The sequence below is a fragment of the Nuphar pumila genome, unplaced genomic scaffold (assembly GCF_984573655.1).
Source record: "Nuphar pumila unplaced genomic scaffold, dmNupPumi1.hap1.1 HAP1_SCAFFOLD_257, whole genome shotgun sequence".
In the NCBI taxonomy this organism is placed as follows: domain Eukaryota; kingdom Viridiplantae; phylum Streptophyta; class Magnoliopsida; order Nymphaeales; family Nymphaeaceae; genus Nuphar; species Nuphar pumila.
The window spans coordinates 7,946-33,703 of record NW_028323245.1 but is presented as its reverse complement, the minus strand read 5'-3'; the positions used below and the strand labels follow the sequence as shown (position 1 = coordinate 33,703).

Here is a 25,758-nt window from a genome sequence, read left to right as displayed (position 1 = left end):
GACAGTATCAGGCTATATAGGGATCGGAATAGGGCAATTTGGCATCAAATAGGCCCTATACCTATAAAATTTTAACCAACCTATATTTCCAACCGTTTTATAGGGTAGATAGGGCACTAAATTCATATAGGCCCTATCTATAGCCTATACCGATATATAGCCCATACCTATATATAGGGGAGGGCCAGCCTTAATATGTAACATATGGGCTCATGCAAGGTGACAGATGGCTCTTTGGATGCAATGTCCTTTGGTGAGTTATGTATTCTTGATTACGATAGAATCGTGGACATCTAATCCTGTGCGGGCGCTGCCCAAACCAGGCCGTTGGGTGGGTGGAGTTCTTGTGGAGCTGTTGCTTGGCCAGCCTGGGCATACATTGCTGGCAGTGCATGGCCAGGGTCACCGGCCAAGGAGTGAAGCGGGAGGCACAGCAGATGACGAAACCTTCAATACTTTACAATGTGAAAGGGGTGCCTGGATAGCTTGTATCAGTCGAATGTATCGCGATAGACGATGGATGTAAACATGGCGAAACCCTGCTCTATGGCTCAACAAGACATGACCCCTGTGAAAATAGATTTTGCATAGTTGTGTCAGGCTACACGAATGCATCATAAATATAAATAATCTGGGAACATGAACAGCACGACGGCGCTTTGCGTTGCTCTCAGGCACACGATTGTCGAGTTTGGTGTGTACGCATGGTTCAGCGAGGCAAGACAGGAAAGTGACTTGCAGCCTGTAACCTTACGTTTTCAGGTTCTGATACACTGCATCGACCAATCAAAGGGAACTTTTCGTCGTGCACGAGAGGGTGTGGCAAAAGGCAGGCAGTGTTTACACCAGGGCTGTGGGTCAGGGATTGGGGATGAGGGGCTGCAAACTGGCTGCAAAAACGTTGATGCGGTGTTGACAAGTAAATACGCTGCAAAATGGCAACAAACCCATGATGCAGGTGGTGCCAAAACAATACGCGGGCTGCAAAACGTAACCACATGTGCAGGTAGTGGGGTTTGAACCCACGCATGCGTAGCATAGACGATCTTAAGTCGTCCCCCTTGGACCAACTCGGGCATACCTGCGCGTAACGCGGCGCTCAGCGTACGTTGGATATAATGGACATGTAATGACGCCGCGAAGTGAGCATGGCCCATGGTCTTGATGAGGCCAATTCCATGACATCCAGGAACATTGCCTTTGAAGTAGATGGCGTTTGATATTTCTGAGATAGATGGTCTGCCACCCTGTCACGACATCAAGAACTCTGTGCAGTCTGCAGCAGGGTCGAGAAGCACAAGACAGTGACACTGTCACTTCACAGGAGCAGCCTCCTTACTTCGTTTTACATGCCCTTAGCTGCCGGTTTCCATCCAGCGGTTTTCGCCGGGATGCGCGATGTTGTGTTCAGGCACTAGAACTGGAATGGTGCATGCTCGAAACGCGGGACTCGTGTGCTTGGCTCAATATGTTGGATATGAAAGTCGCAGTGAAAGTGAGCATACAAACGTCATCGTGTGTGAAGGAGTCTTCAAGGAACGAAGGGTGCATGATGAACGATCCGTTGTGGACACTGCCATGATGTCGAGCCGCGATGTCGTGGCTCGCTTGCGTGCTCATGGATAACTTGCGGAGGCACCTTGTCAGTGTCCTCGCCCCCAAACCACGCTTTAAAGTCACACAAGCTGGTTAAATATTACGCAAGTCACAGGCCCCCTCATAGCAGCATAGTGCGCACATCGGGTCCCCAATCTCCATGCCTGTTGCTGGTGCGCTCTGCGTCGAGAGCACACAATTGTGAACATCCCCTAATGTCTTCCATGCCTGCTCAAAAAACATTGTCGTATGTGCTTACCCTTACCTTCGCAGGGTGAGGCATGAACAAGCATGTTCACCAGCATGTACACACGCAATCGCAACAGTCCATCATGTCATTGCACTACTTTAGCAGCGGCGTTTGTCAGATAGATAGTTTTGCGAGGAGCTTGCGACCCGGGCCCAACATCACATACTTTGTGCGGAGTTGTAGAGAAGCAAGGAACTGCCTAAAAGAGCAGCACGTTCTCCGTCAGCAGTCGCCTGCGTACCTAGTTAAACATGCCTTTAGCTGGCAGCTATCGCATTTCAGCGTGACAAGTCATTCCGCCTACTGCCAGCCAGTCTCCAACCCATCTCCCTGAGCCCTTGCCAACCAGGTGAGGGCAGGCCCAACAGCCCAGGCTACTGAGTTGTTTGGAAATCAAACCTTACACGTCCTAGCAACTCAATTTCCGATGACGCCACAATGTCCTTTACCTCGGCAGGCACCACATTGATGTTCCTCCCAGGCCCCATGCGTTGAGTGACCGCGCCACGGTCAGAGTCACACACGCAGGTTGGTTCCACACCTTGGCAGCCGCCGACTCGCTTATTCTCTGCCCAGCAGTCTTGACTGCAAAGTTCTGAGCGCGTCTATCCTCAATTTTCTTGATTCCGCACTGTTGCAAGGTGCAAGTCTGCCATAAGCGATCTATCAAGACTCTTTCACACATGCACACTGTCCTTGGTGTCTGCTAGGTACAATCACACGTGGGTTTGTATCATGCCCAAGCTCGATCACAGATGTCAGTTGGTTCAACAAGCTCATTGGCGAAATGCGAGTCCCAAGAATTTTGAATTTCACCTGCAGCTCCATCTATACTGCCTATGGAAGTGTCTGGCTTGTTGGACCCAACTCAGCAGTCTTGGAGATGCAATTCACGGCATTTTCACTACCCAAGAACGATCTTACAGCTGCCCCGCCACCCTGACAAACAGTTTTGCCTGCTCATCATGCGGGCCTTGTTTATGACGGGTGGGAGATGCTGCAAGGGTTGGCTTTCCGTTCTGAGCATGCGGTTCCCTTTCCATTTGTGGTTTGCAACTGTGCAAGCAAATACCGCAAGCATTTGGCATCTTTGATTACTGATTTCTGTCATAAGCTACGGACATTTCACTGTGTGAATCACAAGTTTCGTTTTCAGCAAGGCGGAGCATAGTGTTCCCTGACAATGCAGTCACCCTCAAATGGTTGACTCTCCCTGTGTGGAGCATCTGATTGGGGGCCTTTTTTGCGACAAAGGAGTGCCTGGAGAGCCGTTTCCTGTGGCAGTGTCTCCCCGCCACGTCAGTTGTGGTCGCCCTGTGGGCGCTTAGCTCTGTGAATGGGATCCCGGAGCATAGTCCTGAAGGTTGTGAAGTTATCGAGAAGCCGTGATGTTTGGTGCAACAGCTGCCCCTAGTGCTGGTGGGTGGGCGTGTAGCGATCGTGTATGGACTGCAGCGCTGTTTGCGCAACAAGTCAAGCCGCCTACGCACGCGGGGGGGGGTGCAGGAACTGGAGACGCAAGGCGCACATGGGAGCTGATCATTGAATGAAAGCGAGCGCCGTTTTGAAGAAGAGCTCGTTGCATCAGAACGTGGCTCAAGACGCCTGTGTTCGTGCTTGCCGTTGGTGCTCGTTGCCCAGGGATCTCTTTGCCGGGGATAAGCTGAGCAAGCGAACCCAATGTCTGCAAGTTGAACGGCCTGTTGGTAAGTGCCAACTTGAAAACATTGACATATACAGCCAGACTGACTTGCGCACTGACTTTGGCTGCGCAGTGGCTGGTGAACAGCACAAATGCCATTTGACAAAGGAGGGAGAACCTCTGCCAGAGGGACCTATCATGACGCGTCGTGGACTTACGTCCATCAAATAGTGAATTTACGATGGCTCGTGGAGGAGCCTGCATTGCTTGTTCTGCACTCTGAATTACGTGGTGTGTTCGCCACCAAAACTTATGTCGAGCCAGTCGAGCTGGCCGCACCCTGAATGACGGAACGCCTCATCCAGCACCGCAGAATCGAATTTTGCTTGGTCCATGAGCTGCCGTGTGCAAAGACACCGCAATCATTGCAGAACAACACATACTCCACCAGGCGACGTCTATGAAAAAGCCATTGCTGTTTAAATTACGTATTTCATTGTGTTACTGTCCGCATTGGCAGTAGGCACGCTGCCTTGAACGCTCGGGTCATTCCATGGATGTGAGCATGAGGAGCCTTGCGAGGGCCAGCTCCAGCGCACGTGCGACTCGCAGTGACAGACTTGTATTCGTAAGTCGTTGCCGAGCGGAACCAGGTGCACAGTCTGACTGGCGAGCGTTCCGAAATGCCCTCGTCAAAATGGAGATGTCGGGCAATGAGTCTGGTGCAGGTACGACTAACAGCGTTTAATCGTTTATATCATTCTTTCATTGGAAACGAAAATGGCAAAATATGATGCATGCTGTCTTCCTTGGGAGACTGGTGATTCGTGATCCTTCGTTAGGGTTTTCTGCCTTCGGCATCTTCACGACTCCATCTACGCCACTGTTCAACAGGTAATTGGCATGCAGAAAAGTTCAGAAACGATAAGCTCTGGGCACATTCTATACCTACGCCAGAAGCAGGTGCGCGTTCGGTCTGTTTTATACGTATGGATCAGGAGAGTGCTCAATACCCTGGCGACAACAGCGAGTGCAGAGAAGAGGCAGAGAAGAAGGGTCTCAGATAAGCTGTTTGCGCTGGATAACTTGCGCATGAGGAAACCACATGTCAAAGCCCCGTCGCCTCCTCAGCCACTCCCGCAATGATATGAACATCTGCGTGCTAGAAGAATGCTGGCAATATTGCAATGTGCTTACACCAAGCACGTCCTGCAGGTGGTCTGCTGATAGCAAGCAAGCAGTGTCCCCACATCCTCAAAGATGATCGCTATTGGCAGGCGGTCATCTTCCTGGTCAGGCACACATCACAAGGCAGTGTCGGGCTCGTCTTGAACCGTCCTGCAGGCATTTCTTTTGCTGACATTACGGCAGCCCAGGTTTTGCCTTCCACCACGGACGTCGACGCCTCCGCGGCGTTCAAAAACGAGCAATTCTACATAGGTGGGCTCCGGGACCTCCATGAAGTTACCGTCTTGCACGGGCACGATTCGCTGCTCACATCAATGGAGGGTGGACAGACCGGCATATACATTTGCGGGGTGCAGGAAGCCCTACAGGGTGCAATGAGGGGCAGCCTTGCGCCGTCCTCATTTCGGTTTTTTGTGGGAGCGATGCGCTGGGGCCCAGGTGAGCTGCAGCAGCAGGTGGAGGCCGGTGCATGGATCACTGCGGCGGCGTCTCGTCATGTCGTGCTGAAGCATTGTTTGCGGCTGCCTGTGCCTCTGTGGCAGGAGGTGCTGCGGCTCATGGGGGGGGATTTCGTTCACATGCTGGATAGCGACGTTTCAAGCCCAATCGAGATTGATCGTGAGGAGCCGTGATCATAAGCCCCTCGCCGCCTCCATACATGGCGGTCAGGTCCTACAATTGCAGCGCTTCACATATTTCAGGCTTGACAGGATCCTTTTCTACGTTTTTTGTCTGTTTGAAATATCTTTTTATCTTTGATCACTATATTCCTGTCCGCGCATAGCTACAAACTCTGCCAGAGTCGTGTTGACCTGCATTTTTGGCTCTGTGGACATGATACTTCAGTTGTCGCGGCCCCGGGGACGCCGGTCACGAATGTGGCGTCATTTCCCACCCTCTCTGTCTCTAGGTATTGAACGAGCGTTCTCTTGCACAGCCTCGGCCCCGTCGAAATTCGTTCAGTACTTGAGCACGTGCGCCACGTGCACAGAGCCCGCGATTGCGAGCGTCGCGACGACAAAGCCAAACAATGGCGAGATATATTTCCTGAAACGTATCGACACTGCTATCACGAGACATGTAGCATTTGTGATGTCGTTGTAAGCGGAACTTTTCAGCGATATCCTTAACAAAGTTGCTGGTTGAGCCGCTACTCGTTGAGCGCCGGTTGAGACATGATGTTGTGGAGATTTAAATGGTAGTCTACTGAGAGGGATTGTGACATTGTCGGTAAGCATGGAAGCCACGATGAGTAGAAGCCTCGACCGGGGTGAGCACTTGGTCACATCCCGGCTACAGCATTTGAGCCCGGCAGAAAAATCTGCTTTGGTGAGGCAGCTTCTCTCATCAGAGGTTGTAAATATGAAAAATCTCCGTCGGTACGCCTGCGCTCTCCTGGATATACGACATTTCTGTTCCGCGAGTCCGTGCACTGAGCTCTGAAGTTTTTTGACAGCTGCATCACCCGCATCGTTCAATCTGCAGGTGCGCGGCTTCGGGAATTCCGGAATCGCAAGGCTTGCGTGCACGAGCGTGGATGGTTCTGTTGAACTATCTTCCAAAAACAAGTGGCGCCTGGCCCACCTTGCTTGCACAGCGACGCAAAGAATACTCATCATTCTGTCAGGACTTTGCCATTCGACCAAGTGAAAAGGTATCGTGTACGCTCGCGGATGCTTGTAGGTGTGGCTGAAACATCATCGCCACCACCTACCCAAAACCCTGACAGTCTGTCCATTTTTTTTTCTAGCATACATCAGAATACAGAACAAGATTGCAACGCGATTGTTTAAAGTTGCTGTTACGTCAAGATACTGGTGGGAACCATTTATTGAACCTGTTATCAATAGTAACAAGCGCTCTAGTTATTGCACGCTCTAGATGTAAACAGTGCGTGCCTGCTGACCGCACTGATGATGCTTGTCTGAGAGCAGGATTCCACCCGCGTTGAGGACCACCCTCTTAGCAACGACGACGACAGCTCTTGGAATAGGTGTGCTTCGTGGAACGTGGCGTGACCACCATTACAACCCAGCTTTGTTCCAACCGATGCCGCTTGCATGTGTCTTTCTCCACATCGGTGCAAGTGTCTCTGCATGATAATACTCCAGTACCTGATCTGGTGCCCGACCGCAAGGGGTTGTTCAGGCCAGCAATTGGTTGTGCTTGGTAGTGAAGGGGGTGGAAATAGGAATGGTGCAGCAGTTGTGATTATGGTTTCCGGAGAACCCTGTGTCCAAGGAGAGATGTGGGGTCTCATGGCAATGTGCATGCAGTTACTTCAAGGACCGGCAGTTCATGGAGCAAATCGAGATCGATGTAGACCGCACACAACAAGGAGAGTCTTTCTTTGGAGGCGAAACCGAAGAAGCTGAGCTCCATAGAACGGTTTGTTCCTGCCAGACTGTGTGGTTTCTTTTGAACTGTGTGTGCCCCGTGCTGCCATCAGGTACATACAATCGTATCACAACACTTCCTGAAAAGGAAGAAAGAAGAAAGAGAGTCAGTGCGGGAAGTGGAAACATTTGGTCCTCTGCATTTCCTCACAAGGGTTCGATCGCCCCGGCTGACCATCATTGTCATAGCCTCCTCTTAAATAGTTCTTGGACTTACCAATGTCCATGTGGATGCGGTACTGTTGCATAAAGATACTTCACCATCATCCTCTTAGTGTGTTTGCTGACAGCGAGGGTTGCTGCAGGAGATGAAGCGAGCACTCTTCATACACGCAAAGCTCAACCCGGGCCTGAAGTATGTGCAAGGCATGAACGAGCTGTTTGCGCCGCTGTACTATGTGTTCAGGAACGACCCTGCCGAGCCGGAAGACGCTGAGCACGCTGAGGCCGACGCCTTCTTCTGCTTCATACAGCTGCTAGAGGTCAGTGAGAACCGCGACCTCTACTGCAAGGCACTCGATAAGTGCCAGTCCGGCACGAGAGCCACCTTGGAGCAGTGCGCTGTCTCGCCTCCTTGTGTGCCACTCTGCCAGGTGCAGCACTGATGAAAACAACGCTTTTCACATACATAGCCAACTACAAGTCTATGCATACCACTCAACAAGCACCTCTGGCTGCGGCCATTGCCAGCAACACAGCTTTTCCACAGCCGAGTTTGCTCGGCTGTGGTTTGCTTGCACGAATCATATCGCATTCTAGGCTGACATAATGAAGTTTGTTGACCAACATCCAATTTGTGCAGATATATCTGATTTCACCCCGCTGTGCACAGTGGTTCCGCATGGCTTGGCAGTCAGGTGCTATTGACTTTGCATCTCCAGGTCAAGTAGGGGGAACATTATGCATTCCATACATGGAGGGACGATGAAAAGTGCAGCGGTGATGTCAGGGAGAGTATCACAACAACACTGTTCATTTACTCACCCTTTATTACCCTTTGTTTTTAGTAGTGAGCGTGCGGTATGTAGGGTGATGGTGAATCTGGCGGATGCTGACCCAACGGTAGCGCAGCATCTGAAGCAGCAAAAAATTGACCCGCACTACTTTGCCTTCCGCTGGATCACCGTGCTCTTCTGTCAGGACCTGGAGACCTTTGGGGAGGTGCTTCGAGTGTGGGATTACCTGCTTGGAGACGAGGTTGGCTGCAAGAAGGCCATCATGAACCTGTGCTCTGCTTTCATTTTGGTCAGCTCCCTGCCCCTGACACCTTTCTATGATAAGACATCATCGATGTTGCTTCTTTCAAACACGACTGGTGTGTGCCGGTTGCCTGGCATACACTGTTGCTGTCATCAATGTGTCCTGGTAGCAGGTCACAACCCTCTGACCTTATATAGACACCTCAACCAGAGGCTGATATGTTTTGAAGTTCGGATGTTGGAAGTACAATAAGGTGACTTGCATTTGGGCCGATGAAGTTTTCTATTCCATAGTTGCCCCCGCTCACTTTCCTCCTGCCAGCTGCCTTCATGTCGCATGTGTGCTGGTCGCAAGTATATGCTGCACATACTGGTAACTATGCATCTCATGGAAGGTCATGTGGTTGCAGAGCATGCGGACACAAATTCTGAGTTCCGGCTTTCAGGACATCGTGAAGCTGTTGCAAAACTCTGGCAAAGGGGATGGCTTTGATGTGGAGAATGTCCTCAGCATAGCTGTGTGCCTCAACCCTCGGTACATCCCCTAACGACCGGTCAGGCACCTCCCTGTGACTAGAAATATCTGCCACAGAATATAAAGGATACGCGCTACATGCTGGAGATGTCAAGTGCAACCTGTTCAATTCAAGGCATCCCAACAGTTGCAAGACTTTATTGTGTGACGTGGTTCCTTGCATTCTACTTTGGATCCTGATGGCGTGTGTTTGGTTACCGTAGTAATTTAGACCGATGGACGAAACTGCTGTGACGTGACATTTGTTCCAACTGTTTGGACTATTTCAGAAACGTGACAATGTCACATTCCTTATTTCCCCATCTTCTTGGACGAGCGCAGCAGTGGAATTTTTTCTCTATGCTTCCTCTGACGAGCAGCAGCCGAAGCACGTCCTATGTCGTACGTTTGAGCTTCGCTGAGTGCAACAGGGACAGGTACTGGCACGGGCTGTGCAGCCTTCCTCTGCGCAGCTGCCAATTCTGCTTGGGCAATACGAACAGCGGTATTGAATTCTCTCTCGGTTCTTTCATCGGCTGTCAGCTCGCTGACCTTCTTGAAAGAAAGGCTACTCTGCCTGAGGCCAATCTCAGATGGGTCGGGTGGAACGCGAGATTTCACCATGATGAAAGAAAACAGTGACTTGAACTTTGAGAGTGTCGTCTATACGCCTGGAGGTGTACCTCATGCGGGGTACCCCAATTGGCACCGTTGTGATCTAGGAATACGTCAGGGTACAGTCGCTGAGGCTCAGGGTTCTGGCAGGTTACGGGCTGGCCGTAGGGCTTGGAAAAATTTTCGAGAGTGACAGCGTGACAGGGTGAATTTCTTTTTTGTTCGACTGGTTGGACGAAAATTTGTACTTGTGACGTGTGACGGCATTAAACCCTATAGACAAGTGGACTATTTTTTCCCAGGTGTGACTGTGACGGTCCATCGGTCTAATTTACTACGGTAGTGAGCCATCCTTTGGTTATCATGGGTCATCAAGTCGAATTTGGGTAGCTGGTGAGCTGTTCACTGTTTTATTTTACTGTTGCATGGACAGGCTGGACACTGCAGCTCATGCTGAAAAAGAGCACGAACCGTACCGTGGCATTGTTACGGCATGGCATTGCGCACACATGGCACTCACCGTCATTTTTCACGCATTTTTATATTACAAACTTGGCACATCCTCCAACGTCGCTTTCAGTCTTAATACGAAGTGTTTTGAACATGACACGATATACTTGTGAGTCAGAAATGATGCAACGGGTGATGTTAGCTAACCCCAACCCAGTGTGGTCACTCTTTTGCATCCACAATCCCATCAGCGGTTATCGAGAAGGTAGCATCCTTCTCAGCAAGGCACGGCGAGCTGATGATCTTGGCAACCCGCGTGTCCCCACGGCCTTTCTTGACAAAAATGCGAGTCGTCGTTGCGTGTGCCATGATGTTGCCACCAATGGGCTTGACAGATGGACCAGCGAACATGGAGCCTCCATCCAAGTTTGCTGCCACGACCTGGTTGGTGATGACCACCGCGCAGCCGTATTCATCTACATCGTGCACACACGTGCAGTTATTTACTGGAGGGTGCGATGTTTGTACTGCACCCCTGGCAAAGAGGATCAGCAGCGTGAACGAACTCTCATTGAAACACGTCCAGAGTTTGTTGACGCCTACAACCATTCTTGACACAAGTTTAAAATTGCATCTATACAGCGCGTGAGGTACAGATAAGTCTACATCGATATCGACACTCGTGGATGCTCACAGCACGTGGACACGCACAGCGATAACCCGTTGAGCGATGATTGGCAGCTTCACGATTGAGCTTCTGTCTGTTATGGATGAGGTGTGCATGCGCCTCCGATCCACCATCACAGGGGCTCGGTGATCACAGAGCATCGCACATTTGCAACCTGCTCAACCACACAGGCACTTGTGAATGAATTGCTGTCCTGCCTGGAGACTTGATGAACAGTTCCTCAGGGACACTCGGGGGGTCGCACCAGCTAATCTTTGCAACGAGCGCAAGAAGCGGCCCAGGCTGATTTGCCGCTCTGACAGCTCCCCCCGCCCTTTGTACTCCACACGGTAGAGCGCGGTCGCACTGTCAACAATGATAACGGCAAAGCGTGCTTCGTTCATCATATTGGCCGCCGCTACAAGTAGTGATGCTTGATGGTCCACGTTGTGGGCGCGTGCATACGCCACGTTGTTGAGCACGTCTTCGACGTTGAGGCCAAACCTGAAGGAGACATCAAGTTCATCACAGATGCGCGAGCAACCGAGCAGCAAATGCGGTACGACGACAACGGACGTGTGGCAGCGCCTGATGCCACTGTGCATGTCATCGAGAACGCCCACCAGGCAGGCATCATTAAGCCTGTACAAATGCGCATGTCTGGTACCAAACACACTGATGTTCAGATATAAAATCATCAAGCATACAAAAACAATGATTTTCTATATCTGATTGTGTAGGTGCTGACCCATAAAAAAGTGCAGCCAGCATACGCTTTTGTACAGCCCTAGGCATTACTACCAACGGATGGCACCGGAGCTCTGAATAGGTTTATGCACACATTGAGACGTACCTCTCTGCAATCTGCTGTATCCTCTGCGGCCGGAATGTGCCCTCTGTATCAATGTACAGAGCCTTTCCCTCCCCTCCACCATCCGAGACGGGCAGCTGCACAGGCATGAAGGCTTGCTTGCTCAGGATGATGATGTTCACACAGAACCATGGGCCAGTGCGATGTGCATGGATGGCCACCAGGGTTGACAGCTTATTACACACAATAGTGTTCATGCGAGCATCCCAGCAACTGCCACGTATAATGTCTTTCCTGCTACTGGAAGAAGCCCGAACATGGTGCTCAAAGCTGGACTGCTCAAAGCTCTGATGATATTGTTGGCAACACGAAGAACCGCTGCGAATCCCCTCGTGGTGTCGAAGGAGACCGTCCGGGGAACGGTCCAACTGTGGCAGAAATGAGGTGCCTGATTCCCATTCTGTAGTTGAGAACCGACCAAATAGTGCAGCTGTTACTACATTTTGGCCCCTCCACAGGGACCTGAAAATGACTTGCATGACAACTGGCTCACCAGGCCAACACGAGCATGGCTTTGTTCAATGGCCTTGTACTTTTGCCAAATGACATCTTCTTTCCGGAACCAATCGCGCCACGATCAAGAAACGAACTAGGGCTCTCCGGCCGCGCCATGGGCTGTAGCGATGGTATGAACGCTGTGAAGTATTGCACCTGGCATGTGACACATAGTGTGTGGCAGAGCTGAGTTTTGCCACTCCGGTTCTCGCCATAGATCTCCGTGATGCTACCTGTCTCCATGCCCCCTTCCAAGATATCATCCAACTCCTTGCAGCCAGTGGTAAGCTTGATGAGCTCGCTGCGCATAGCATGGACTACACCAGCGGTTGTGAACCCCATAGGGACCATGTTCCATGCTGCAGCGAATCCACCTCACCTTAGCTTATGACGTTCCCGACTGAAAAGTCCCCCGGTTTTGTGCAAGAAGCTACATCATGAAGTACTCGCACAATTCTTGGTAGATCATTGGCTGTGACACAGACCTGGTAGCATGCGTGAGCTGAGCGCGTGGTGCACCCTCGAACACAATCAGGGGTCAGAAGGTTTCAGGTGTTTGGAATGTAAACGATCATCCAGCGCCCGAAGTAACTATGGTATCACGAAATGTTGCATATTTTGAGGTTTGGAAGCTTCCTTTTCTCCAACCATCCATGGGCTGCTGCTCAAAAGCACCAAAGCATCTTCTGGAGAAGGGAGAGTGTCTTCACAATGAACACTCATTTCTTCATTCTGCGTGCTCTTCATTTGTCTCTTCACACCATACCTTGTGCCTTGTGAGTCGCTGTGGTAGCCCTACTCAGCTCAACAGTCAGCCTTGCAGACATGACTTGCACACGCTATGCATGCTGTGGATGCCAATGATAATTTCCAATGCTGACTGACTGTCAGCTTACTCCATGGAAAGTGTTGATGATATACCAAAATGAGCTACATGCCTTGAGCAGTGCGCATAGTCAAGAATTTTGATATGCCATGTCCACACCTTCCTTGTGCAGCTTGTCAACCTTCGCAGAACTGAAGCCCTTGATGGCCTCAAGGTCTTTCCTGGAGGTATGGGCAAGGCAGTCTATGGTAAAGATGTTACAGTCCGTCAACCGTTTTATGTCTGCTGCTGCTATACCTGTTTGCTGCAGCACAACAGCCTGTCACATACCTGCTTGAGCAAGACACCGAGGGAGAGAGCCCATGGTAACAACCAATGAGTAAATGCAACCATCCAGTATTGTTTTTTGAGGTCGAAGACATCGTTGCAGGTCGAAATGATCTGTTTCGAGTTCCCAGGCAAGTCCGAGGATGGTGAGCAGCCCTGAAATAGTTTGAATTCAACCGGCAACCACAGCCAGTGAAGCAAGAAAGCATGAAATGTATATCGCACAGAACGGACAGAGACATCAACCCGTTCTTCTCTCTGCGAGACAATGACATTCCTGGACTTACCTGAAGCAGTGCTACTGGAAGTGGACCCATGTGACCATCATCAGCCATGGTATCGTCTGCCTGATCATTTTGAACCACATTTTCATCACGTGCGGCTTGCATTTCCATATTAGCTTGTGGTACGGAAAATGATTTGAAAGTAGAGTGCTTTACTCCATAAACTGTACAAGCTTGATCGCCAACGTCAAGATCAGGGTAACTGGCTTCCAATTCTACCGATAAGCTATGCTCAAGTTGAACCTTGAAGTTCGCGCGCGCACATCGCTGCTGCATCGCCGATGCCATCGGTGCTGCAGTGCGCGCAAGTGAAAGATAGACTGGCCTATGTTAACAACAGTCCGAGTCAGGCATGACGCCGACGCACCTCGTTTCGGCATTTGCCAAGGGCCTTGGCCCAAGGCCGCAGCAACATTATGGGGGACATTCTTCAATGCTGTTGCATATTTGTCTGCACTGTATGGCAGTGAGCGTGTTGGTGATTGGTGTAGTCAGAGGCTAGCATGTCTCCACTCTGTTTCAAGAGGGGACTCATCACCAAGGCTATTGGCCGTCGCGCCAAGCCTCCCCGGCATGCAGCCGCACAAGCATTCAGTCGCTCTTATCGTCTTGATGACGCAGGCCACAAGCTTCTTGCGCTGATGGCTGCGACCGTGGTATGTCACCTACAATTGCCTGTGGTGGTTCCGAACTTCACCTACCATCGCAATCACGCGAATATGTCGAGCGCAGTGCATGCAGTGTAGAACATGATACATTTTTACCCTTCAAAGTGCTTGCGTTGGTGGCTGTGTGCATATTTTGAAGCCCCTGGATCAAGTTGTCATCACAACCCCCGTGTTCCAGAGTGCGCCTGTGATGTAAGGTGCCAAACGGAACTGAAAGTTTCGATATTGTACTTCAACATCGTGCACTGTACTGACGGTAAGATTGTTAAGGAGATGTTCGTCTCAGAACATCCTGTTGTCCCCTGTCGGTACGTCGAGAACCTGACCACGGGCGTAGATATCGCGGATTTACGTGACCTTGTGCCCGGGAGGTGCATGGTACGATATCTATTCGAAGGGGCTACATTTGCTGGCGTGTTGTTGCCATGTAAGTGCTTCGCCTGCGTCTCTGGCTTTACCCTGTGCGAACAGTCAGTGTTGAGGCCCGCACGTAGCTGTGGACTCCAGCCTTAATGCCATTGCATTTCTTACGGACATACCTTAATTTACCGCCTGAAGAAGATTTTTTTTTTTTCGTTTGAACATTGCTGTGAACTGCAGTGGTGACGTGGCGCGTCCGACTCATGCCGCTTAGCGGCCTGCAATTCCTGTGAATGGTTACCACCGGCCAATGCATGGCTCGTTTGCCGATAGCATATGCCATGAAATTAATGTTGAGACGTGCTGTTGCGCTGTCAATATCTGACATCGTACTTGCAGATGAGACCCTGGTTACCAGGCTGGTAAAGCATGGCCTGTAATGTGTTGAAACAGTGGACTGATCAGTGATGACTTCTCTAGCCGATGACTAGTTCATCCACAAATGTTGCGGTCGTCCCCGTCAGGGACAGGCAGAATGGGTGAAAGGGTCAGCCTCATGTATGGAAGAGTCAGCCTAGCGTTTTGTGCAGGTCGCCTTCACTGGGTCGGCTGTGGCGTCAGAATTCTCCACTGCTGATGCCGAGAGGCTTCTATCCCGCCTGGTACGCCTCACCTCACCCTTTAATCGCTGTTCCATATGATCCGACCAGCCTCTTGACATCGCATTTCTTCAGGCAACGATCCCTGGTAGGAGCCCCGATCTGCAGCACAGCGCAGTTGGGAGTGCCATTCAGAGAAGTGTGCGTGCAGCACGACGGCAACAACAGGATGGCGACGAGCACGAACGCGCAGCAAGGGAGCAAACGAAATAGGCAGGGACTGAGAGCTGCTGCGATGCAGGAGAACAATCCGGCGCTCACCAACCGCGGACCGCTGACAGACAAAGAGAAGTTGATGCTCATGCAACAAGATGAGCTGCGGGTCCTGCGCGCGGAACGCGCAGGGGCAAGAGGATCCACGTTCACCCTCCCCAACGCCGCCCCCCCGGCCCTTCCCCGCGACCCTGTCCCGGTAGAGGTGCCTTCGGCCCCTGTGGTGCCCGCCACCATGCTGGAGGTGCCTCAGGCGCCGCCGGCGCCCGCGGAAGAGAGCGGGGACGCGCTTGGCGTCTTGAACTTGGCTGGGATCGTTATTGCTGGCGGCCTCGGCGGCGTCCTTTACCTCAACAACAAGTCCGCTTCGCAGAAGATCGAAGCTGTTAGGGGGGAAGTTGCCAGCCAGCAGAAGGTGAGCATGCACTGACCTTTCGTCTGCCAAATCAGTGAGCGTGCTCGACATGTCTGCGGCTCAGTCATATCAGATTGGAAGGTATCGCAGCTTGCTTGGGTTATTTTCAACAATTGCTTGGCATACCCAAGTCAGTGGTGTAGGTTTCAGTGGCCTTTGACCGCATCATTGGTCATGAGATTGTGTGTCCAAGAGGCGTCTAAGTATTCGCATCCATCCCTTTGTGTGGCTGCGCGGACAGTCGCTTGACCGGTATGGCTGGTTGATGGCCAGGCATGCATACATCTCAACAGCACAGGAAGGCTGCAGACAGTGGAGACGCTGAAGAAGACGCTGGTGAACAAGGGGGAGGGAGTCAAGCAGAGGGAGGCAGTAGCAGCCCGCCTGCAGAGGGACTTGGAGGCAGAGCGAGTAGCGGCAGAAGCTGCTCTGGCAGCCCAACGGCGAGCAAACGAGGCTGAGCAGCGCCAGCGCAGGATCCTTGAGGGCGAAGTGCAGTCCAAGGCACGGCTCAATGAAGCCCTCAAGGTCGAGGTTGCTTTCACGGAGGTGCGCCCGCAGTAACTCTTCCGACATGACTCCCATGCCACTTGATTTTGTTGCCCACAGACAGGGGAAGAGTGCTGTTGCTTGGTACTGCTTGGCAGGGGGTTGTATGCTCGCGCATCGAGCGCCTGGAACCATGTAAGTGGGAGTTGAGTTCAAGTGCAATGGTTCCTTGACTCACATCTGCAGACTTGATGATGAAGATGTACCTTTCTACGACACTACCGCATCCACATGGACATTGGCAACTCCAAGACCTACCTGGAATCCAACTTGGATGTGAATATGCGATCGCACACTGGTATGTTGGTCAGTCCAGTCCTGTCGGTGGCGACAAGAGGTACGGGCAACATGCATTATATCACAATGGACCTTCGCCACCAAGTGTTCTCCGATATGGTCAGTCTGATAAAATGAGAGCACACTGACTTGCATCATCAAGTCAGCACCCAATCCGGGGCAGTTTGTGAAGACTGTTGTCCGATGTCACGACATACGGCGCATTTCATGTTGCCTGAGTGTTTTATCAGCAAGTACGCGGTGCTACAGGAGAAGCTGGAGAAGGAGGTGGCCGTAAAGAAGCAGGTGCAGGCTGAGAATGCCAACCTTGGCGAAAATCTGGCCGCCGAGCAGGCCAAGTCCTCCAAAACATCCCGTCAGCTGCGCGATACAATGCTCGCGCTGGACCAAGAGGTGACTCAGAAGCAAAAGTTAGAGCGCAACCTCTCCAGTAAGATCGACCAGCTTTCCACAGACCTGCAGAACGAGATATATGCAAAGGAGCAGAGCGAGGCGGAGAACCAGGGCCTCAAGGGCTGGCTGGCAAAGGAGCAAGAGCTGCGGCAACAGACCACTGAGGAGTTGAAAGGCACCATTCTGCAGCTGCAAGCGACGCAGAAATCCAAACGCGAGATGGAGACGAAGCTCTCTGAGGAAGTTGGCAGGCTGAACACGTCGCTGCTGAGCGAGCAAGTGACGACAGCAAATTTGAAAGAAGAGCTCGGGCACGTGAAGGTGCTGCTTCTTGACTGCAAGCAGCATGGGGAAGTTCATGCACTTTACCCCATGACAGTGCCATCAAAGCAATCCTGCATGCCTTCATGTATTTCCCATGTTTACCTGATTAGTTCCAGCGAATCCGGTACTGGGCGTGGAGCTCGCTTGGATTTACTTAATTGTGGGATTCATTGTATGGCTCACCTCGTTTGCCAACCCTTAACACGCTCCTGTGAACGGATTCCAGCAATGAATGCCAACTCTCTTGCCAAGATGGATGCATCTGCACTGAGCAAGCGCCAGTTCGCTGGTCATTGGTGGTAATGGTGTTTTGGATGCGCCCACAGGCTCACATAGCTTTGGAGCATGCGCACTTTGTCATTGGCAAGGAGTTTGCATGGATCGTTGCATCTTCCGAATATGAAAAAGCGGTTCTTTCTGCCAAAAGCGTCGTGGAAACAGAGGTGATACCTTTGTTCACATACAGTCCCATAGATGTGTGTTCCATACCAGCATCATTCAGGTGTGGACGATGTTAGAAGTGTCTGACGATAGCCGCTTCCTCAACGGCTGCATCTTTGCCTGTGAAGCTCCAACTTCTCAATGGTCGTAGTTCCTACGCACTGGGCTGTACGTTCTGAGTGGGTTGCTGTATTGACCCATGTTGTGTGGTGCAGGATGCGCTTCACACACAGGCGGAGAAGAGAGCAGCTGCGGACTTGATGTTGTCGTTGACACTCGAGGACTTGAAGGAGGAACAGGAGCTGCGCAGCAACATTGAGGAGGACTTGGAGAGCACACGAGAAGACTTGTCGGCAGAGACGGCCAAGCGGCAAGCATCAGAGGCTGCACTTGCAGCTTCACAGCTCAAGCTGGAGGAGGAGACATTGACTCATCAGCAAAAAACAAAGGTGAGGAAACGAGATGATTACGGCCCGACTTTACTTCCATGCTGCAACGATGCATGCTGCATTGATACCAGGCCTAGTTCTTTGTGACACGGTTCCAGGTCCAAGCTAACTCCGCCGACGCAGCTAATGATGCAGTTCAAACAGCCACAGCATCTGTGTAGCATCCTGGCATGTTCTTGCACTGCTCCAATGGTCGTTCATTTGCATTGGGGAGGCAGTGTTTTGCCAGACCCTCTGATTTTTTGGCTCCAGAATACCCGGAAATGCATGAATTTCCGGCACAAGAATAGGGGTCGAAACTGTCTTTGGCGAAGCATTGTGGGTGGGTTGATACCCTTGATGCATGTGCTTCTATTCCTGGCAATACATCCCATAGTGCATGTAAAATAATACCCTGGCAAAGCTGTGATGTATCAGCAGTGTCTGAGCTTGCATGTGCAAAGTTGATCGAATATGCCTACCTGACCATGTGGCTGGCAATGGCCTGTACAGTGCTTGATCCAATTCACTCCTTGCACGCACCACTCAAAGGCTGCTGTGCATGCAGGAGCTGTTTGAGACCATCCAGCAGCTTTCAAGGGACATTGAGACGGCCACCGCCCGTGTGAGCTCAGAAATGCAGAACAGCATGCAGCTATCTGAGCAGGTTGCACAGCTGAAGGAGGAGTACCTCAACACTGGGGACAGATTAGAGTCAGAACAGAGCACAAAAATGCACTTGGAGGTGCGACATCATCATAGTAACCAGTACCAGTCCTGTGCTTTTTGTACTCTGCTCTTGTCATCTCATTGTCCCTGGAAGCACAAGCTCTTGATGACTTTTGCAAGCGGCGGTGAAGAGATGATGATGTACTTTTTTTTATTGCCATTTTTGGCTTTTCGTTCTGAGCGTGCTTGCGCGGGTCTTCCTGATGTTTGGGTATCCATTTCGCTTCTCTGTGCAATGCAATGATGTACCATTTCATGACACTCGCTAAACTGTGCACATCTATTTGGTGTGTCATACACTGCGCACAAGGTTTCTTCATTTGTACAAGGCATGTTACATGTCGGTGCTGTCCACTCCATGCATCGCACTGAACTGGGCGTTGTTGTGTAAGCACTCGTGCTCCCATTGCTGCCAAGTCAGTCTTGCCTCTTCAGCTCCACTGTGCGGAACGCTCTAGTCAAAGAGCTCTTATCTCAGCCTGCCGACCGTCAGGATGAAGAGTAATTGCCACGTCGGTTGCCATGCAGAAGAAGGTGCAGAACCTGGAGTCGTTGCTGCTCAACGAGCAGTACCAGAGCAAGAACCTCCGATCGGAGAACATCCAGATGCGCACGGACCTCAGGCAGGTCCAAGCAGACTTGGAGGCGACCCGGGCACATGTGCAAGAGGCTCGGGATGCCGCAGAACAGGAACGCGTAATGCGTGAAGCCACGCTCAGCCGATTACAAGGCGCATTGGACGGCATCCAAGCCCAGCTTATGACTGCCACCAGCAAGGTACAGCAGCAGGAGGCAGATGATGCTACCCACGTGGCAGACTTTGAGGCTGTGCCCACCTTGCCTGCTGTCGATATCATTGCTGAGAATGACAGCGGAGATGATGGGGCCAACAGCAGCGGCACAGCAGAGGGGAGCAGCGCACCTGTGTCTAAGACGCCTGTCGCTGTTTCTAGTAGGTGAGGACGCGTGCCTTGTGCACTGATTGGTGGCACTTCTTGAGACATTGTCGTGATTGGCAACAATTATAGGACTTTGCAACCTCTGGGAGCATGCTTCCCATTTCTAGCTTCTTGTAAAAGTACGTGTTTAGTGTGATATTGTTCAGAGTAAGATGTGATGGTCACAGATGACGCCCACAAGCCGTCATGCAAGCTGGATGACTCGGATGACCACCTGTGGTTAGACCAGTGCCCCGGCAGAGTCGAATCTGCGTGAATCTTCAGAGATGCTTTCCCTCTAAGGACAATAGGCGATATATCCTAGGGATGCCGTCGGCCAAGTTTTCACCTTCTTTGTACTATGTTTAGGAATCGAAACGGCAGCATCGCATTACAGGGCTTGTGATAACTTCATGCTCGCTGATACCTTGACCTGGGCGAGGTGCTTTGAAGTGATGAATTCCAAATCATAGATGCTAGGTAACTGAACACCTTGCATGGGCAGGCTGTGTGATTGGTGTGTCGCCCATGCCCGAGGCAAGTCCCGTTATGTTGAGCCCAAGCATGCAGTTCCATACAGTACATAACTCGCAAATACGAGCAATCGTTTCACAACGTGTCACTGTTGAGATGAACCATGAACAAGTTTCAAAGTTTCGTGTAGGTAGGTGTAGACAATGTGTTACGTTGAAGACATGCGACTTCACCATGCATGTCAACTCATGTACTACCTGCATGTCCGCTAATATCTGATGATACATCCATGAAGTAGTGAGCGGTAGACATGAACTCCGCGCGCAGGGTGTTTTGGCGTTGTCGCTGCCCGGGTTGGCTGAATGTCTGAGGTCGCGGACTTTGCTGGAGCGCGCGAGGCGACGACCTGTCGTTTCCGGTGACATCGCAAAAAGTGGCGAGCAACGGAACCGCTCGCTTCAAGAGTTTCACAAAATTCCCACCTCCTCGAGTTCGTGGATATTGAAAAAGCCCTTGCCCATGTTGCCCCTTGGTCCAATGATCAGAGCCACTTTGCCCTCGAGTCCGCCATCGCGCACAAACAAGGAGTTGTCCGGATTCTGGATCAAGGTGATCCTTTCAACATGTGATTTGCAATACCCCTTGCACTGTTTTGCTTTTCAAGCGTTAAACTTCTGGGACATTGCACGGTCCATGAATGTCGCAGGAGCCCTGGTGGTGCAATATGGCCCACCCACCCATAACAACTCCTGCTCCGAAGAGGAAAGCACTTTTAGAAAAGTCGCCAATCATAGAAATTGCCTCCTTGAATTTCTGTATACCAGAACTAACTCCTGGCCATCTTCATCTACCCAGTGGACACTGCCCTGCGCCATAGCAGGCGAGTTCCAGCATCTGCAAAGTTCATGTCGTATAGGTCATATATGCCAGTTGGTATGCATATATGCAGCTCAAGCACCAATTGCAACTATTTGGAGGACACTGGGAGCCAGTTTCTCAAGCTGTACCTGCTACCTTGATTCCTTTGTGTATGTGCATACACCTGGTGAGGACACATAGAAATCTGAGTGAGTTCTCAACCTGGATGCTTATGCTCAATTGAGCGTAATGCCGGTTGCATGCTAAATCCAAACCCTACCGATGCAGGATAGAAGGCGATCGGACAGCATGGGCCCAGCGTGTGATGTCATGCAGCTGAATGGTTTGGTCCGCAAAGCCATCCTGTTCGTAAGAGGAGTAGAAATTCTTTGCACCGATGAGTGCTTTGACTTGACCGTGGTCTCGATCCTTTCTTTCATCAGGATCAAAGAAAAGTGCGCTGCCCATCCTGTCGTGCGACTATGGCACTCCTTGCATGTATGGGGAGGGGTTAATTATGTATGGGGTGGGGTTCTCACATGACAGCGTCGTTACTGATCATGGTCCATTTTCGCTATACGACATCATTGGACAGTACATCCATGGTATGATGATGATGTATCTCTGCCGCGGCTTATGACAGGCTTGCTTGTTCCGACCGCTGACGTTCAATGAGCTGTATCACTTCGAATGTGCTGTCTTGGTTGCTTGTTGACTTTTTCTTGCCTTTATCTATGTGATGTAATGATGTATCTCTGTAAAGCACTACCATATCCACACGGACATTGGCAACTCCAAGAAGTTCTTGAGAATCAGTGCTACCATTACTATTACATGAGGCAAGCGTACCTGGACCAGCCTGACCTATCATAGCCTGACCTCACATGTCCTCTTCTTCTCTGCCTAGGACCCTGCAAGAAAGGAGATTAGCCGCAGCTGACCAAAAGTGGCATGGGTTTACCTATAAAAAACATATACGATGTACGTACTGGAAAGGCTCACACTCCACACTGCCTTCGAGCATGAGATTGGTGCTGCCTTTCCAACTCCTGAGCTGCAGTGCTTTGCCTCGTTGTTCATTGACCTGTACTTGCAAAATCAGAGCCGGGGCCAGCGCAGGAACAGCACAATCTTCCAGAGCTTAGGAACGGATGGCACAGGCAATTTGGTGGAGATGCGCTCGCAATGGATGCTGTTGCAAGGATTCTCTTGCTTAAACTGCCCAAATCGTCCTGAGCTGCATCCTTTTCAAACATGTTTCATCAAAGGCCAGAATATTGAGACGTAGGCCTCGGTGCTGTATGACTATATGTGTCTTGTTCTATTGCGGTCAGACGTGATCTGGTTGATGTTGCTGCACAGGAGAAGCGACTGAGGTACATGATACACAACTGGGAACTTCAATTCAAGTATCGAACGCTTTATCTCCTTTATCATCTCGTTTATCATCAAGGCGCTACATTGTTTGCAGGTACCGGCTTAACGGCGAGAGGGCTCAATTCAAGCGCAGAGATCTTCGTCAAGGGTTGCACACAGCGCATGTCGAACCCACAAAGACTGGTGTCAAGTTGCATGCAGAATGGGGACAGCCCTTTTCCGGCACCACTGTTGATGAATTCAAGCTGGTTAGTCCAAAGGAGCTGCATGTTGTGACATCGATGCAAGTTGGATCAAGTGAAGTCAAATACACCCTCGTGTACAATAAACAAGGTTAGACGAATTGGAGCACAGCAAGGCGAGGCGTCACCACGTGTGTGCATGGGTTGCCTGCAGCACCACAAAGGTGCATACATGAACTCAGACTAAGTCAGACCATCAGGCGAGAGGTTGCCACGTCCTGGGACGTGTGTATGACGATTCCTCTCAGGGTTTCGGGATGAGCATGTGTATTGTGTCCGAAAGGACTAATGTATGGGAGAGAAGCAACTCCAAAGATTTGGCAGGGCAGGTGCTTGCACCCACTCATGCTAGGAAGTCCCTAGCCTGGCTGCCAGAGCGAGTATCAAACACTGCATCCTGCTCCTACTGAATTCCTCCAATCGAGGGATGGTAGTGTGTCCCTTGATCAAGTGGCTGAAGGAGTTGCCATTTGGGTGCGTTTGTGGCAGTCGCTAACATACACCCCATGCAGCGCTTGGCGTTTGTCGATCTGATTCCACCAGCATGGACAGCTAAACAATTCAGGTACGCTACCAGGCCGGCACTGGAATGGGCACCGAATCGTCCAGCATGTCGTAGCGCCAATTGTAGGGATGCCTTACCCCACAAAGAGAACAAAACCCCAAGGTGGCTTTACGGGATGCGGCGCGAAGCAAATGACTGCCAAGTTGGCGGCGCTGAGAAACGAGGCCACGATTGTGGTTACGCGACAACAACGGAGGAAGCGAGAGCAATAAAATTCTGACCAACAATAACGTCCGTAAATTATACAGCGTGATGGCCCATGGAGTCTTGTCAGCACAGCAGATAGAATAAATCTGACAACATAATATGACACGGCTGTGCATATCGGCCCCTGCAGACAGGTGCTATCAGGTTAATTGCAAAGGGCCACAGGAGGTAAAACAGACCGATGTGTATCTATGGATGAGTTTGAAGTTTGTAATTTTACCGGTGAGAAACTCGAGTGACGGTGTGACAGTGGATATCCTAGAGGGCAGCACTCCACACGGCATGGCAATACCTCACGCATGTTATGGCTTCAGCAACAAGGCCTTGTGCACCAAGGGCAGTTGAAGGGTACACGGCGACGATGTGAGACAAATGGACAGCAAAATCTTTGCGAAGATTGCACAAGAGAACCACCAGGCACGGGCGGGTTGCAGGGCAACAATTGCGCGGGGAGTCGGGCGAGTTAGAATTGCAGGGAGGTGAGGCTGGTAGTGCTCGCCCAAAAAGGGGGGATCTGGACGTGGCGATGTATGGAGTTAGAGTGTTGCAAGGTGGGCTGTGTGCTGACAGCTTTGTTAACCCATTCGTTACCATCCACAGAAGGGTCTGCCGCTTTGTGAAAGTGGATGTGAAGACCGGCGACTGGCCAGGCGAGAACAAGGTTTGCCATCTCACCGAAAAGGCCGATGTGAGCGTACGCCGAGTGACATGGGGCCGGAAGATAGCATTGAGGGGACACGGCGTGATTCCCCACTGATAGGTTGATTTAGCTATTGGTCGGCGCTTTTGTATGGACGAGAGGCTCCTTGTGCGATGTGCTTTGCCGACGGAGGGTTGGATGGTGTTGAGTGCGAGGCATGATGAGATAGGGCAGTATGGATGGGGACCAACTCGGCATGATAGATAGACTGATAGATTGTTGTTGAATGTCCCTGATGTTCTGGGCTTGATGTAGTATGGGTGACGAGGATCTGGCTTGCTGGGGAGAGCAGGTTGACAAAGAACAAAGGCAGCGCACACCCTTGAACCATGCCATTGGCAGTGACAGCTTCCATGGCACTACCGCCCATGAACTACACGTGCCCTGCGTAATCGTGGAGACAGATGGCAGAAGCTGAGCTAGGGAAGAGAACAGAGCACGCGTGGACGCTCTCAGGCAGGCTGGCAATGGCATGTTGACGACGCAAGGATCGTAAGGACATGGGGAGGTGGTGCAGTCAGTGGAGAGAATGGAACTCGTAGCTTTCGTGTGCTTCAAACGGGTTGAGGACAATGGTTGAGTAGTTAGGGAAGGCATGGTGCCAGTTTCAAGCAAGTTTGAAGCTAGGTAGACAGACAGGCAGGCTCCGAGAGCAAGTGCCAGGGTAGTTGCATCAAGTCGCAATGCCCAAAGATCCAGCCTTTATTTTGAGACAACGATGATACACAGATTGGGTGTCGCACGGCAGGTGGCGCCAAAGTCAGCAGGCTCATAGGCGCGTGACAAATCTCGTGGGATAATCAGGCTTAGTAGCACGCAGCTGGTGAATGGTGAATGTAAAGGAACGCGGACGAAGGCAAAAACAGGCAGAACTTGGCCTCAGCTCAGAACAGACTACTTGATACAGGTGGTCCCCGGGCGTGGCAAGCGAGGAGCACTTCGTTCACTCGAACAGGATAGATAAGGTATCAAAAGTGGCGCCCAGGGCGTAATCGACACGGGTAGGCGAGCAGCACACACGGAGATCTTGTTGGCGGCGAGTGGTGAACCTAGAAAACTATCACGATACCTGGACACCGGTTATCACGCCATGCGGGAGTGGTGAACCTATGCTGTTGAGGTGAAAGGCGAGGACGAGGGCACCCATGACGCTCAGCAAGGATGTCTCGCCATCATTTAAGCACCATTTCACATTGGTAAGCTACCCGCGACATTATTTGGTGGATACGGGCAACATCAAGGTTAGGGTTATATGTTTTGCCCCCGCGCTGAATGTTTCATTGAGCGACGTCGATCGCATAGATAAACCTTGACCAGATAAGGCATTATTACAGGCTTCAACAACTGTGGTTCGATTCTGAGAAAAGATTTGTTGGGCCTTTGGATCCTCACAGCAGATAGACCCTGCTGCTTAGTCAGGTGATGCGGATCCGAAACCTGAGTTGGACAATATCTGTTTTGGAGGTCCGAGTCCGCGAGTTGCATGAAATTGTTTTGCTCTCATACAGCTGGGATGCTAAGCTGTACAAATTAACTGTATGGGTCAGCAGCGCTGTGGCAATCAAATTACAAAGCGCACTTATCCCTTCCGAGTCGCCGCC

General features: G+C 51.2%; 2 protein-coding genes and 1 non-coding gene across 3 annotated transcripts; 1 reads left to right on the top strand and 2 right to left on the bottom strand.

Annotated features, from left to right (window-relative positions):
* Positions 1-1,001: 1,001 nt before the first annotated feature.
* On the bottom strand, positions 1,002-1,085 carry TRNAL-UAA (transfer RNA leucine (anticodon UAA)). The gene has a single exon. It is a non-coding gene; the product is annotated as a tRNA-Leu (tRNA).
* A 7,019-nt stretch (positions 1,086-8,104) lies between these two features.
* LOC149810606 (uncharacterized) lies at positions 8,105-8,819 on the top strand. The gene is made up of 2 exons (XM_089994170.1): positions 8,105-8,317; positions 8,667-8,819. Exons 1-2 carry the CDS (start codon positions 8,105-8,107, stop codon positions 8,817-8,819), a joined length of 366 nt encoding a protein of 121 aa, XP_089850296.1.
* Positions 8,820-10,072: 1,253 nt separating this feature from the next.
* Positions 10,073-13,608, bottom strand: LOC149810605 (DNA repair protein RAD51 homolog B-like). The gene is made up of 6 exons (XM_089994169.1): positions 13,324-13,608; positions 12,869-13,013; positions 12,040-12,242; positions 11,371-11,465; positions 10,783-11,021; positions 10,073-10,326 (listed from the first exon to the last, which is right to left on the bottom strand). The coding sequence occupies exons 1-6, from the start codon at positions 13,606-13,608 to the stop codon at positions 10,073-10,075; spliced, it is 1,221 nt and encodes a 406-aa protein (XP_089850295.1).
* Between the last annotated feature and the right edge of the window lie 12,150 nt (positions 13,609-25,758).

Excerpts from the sequence above, each read along its gene's own strand:
- LOC149810606 (XM_089994170.1), top strand. The coding sequence starts at position 8,105 with ATGGTGAATCTGGCGGATGCTGACCCAACGGTAGCGCAGCATCTGAAG. Across the intron at positions 8,318-8,666 it reads TGTGCTCTGCTTTCATTTTG|GTCATGTGGTTGCAGAGCAT; the intron begins GTCAGCTCCCTG and ends ATCTCATGGAAG.
- LOC149810605 (XM_089994169.1), bottom strand. The coding sequence starts at position 13,608 with ATGGCATCGGCGATGCAGCAGCGATGTGCGCGCGCGAACTTCAAGGTT. Across the intron at positions 12,243-12,868 it reads TGACAAGCTGCACAAGGAAG|CATGGAACATGGTCCCTATG; the intron begins GTGTGGACATGG and ends GATTCGCTGCAG. Across the intron at positions 11,022-11,370 it reads ATACAGCAGATTGCAGAGAG|GTTTGGCCTCAACGTCGAAG; the intron begins GTACGTCTCAAT and ends TGTCTCCTTCAG.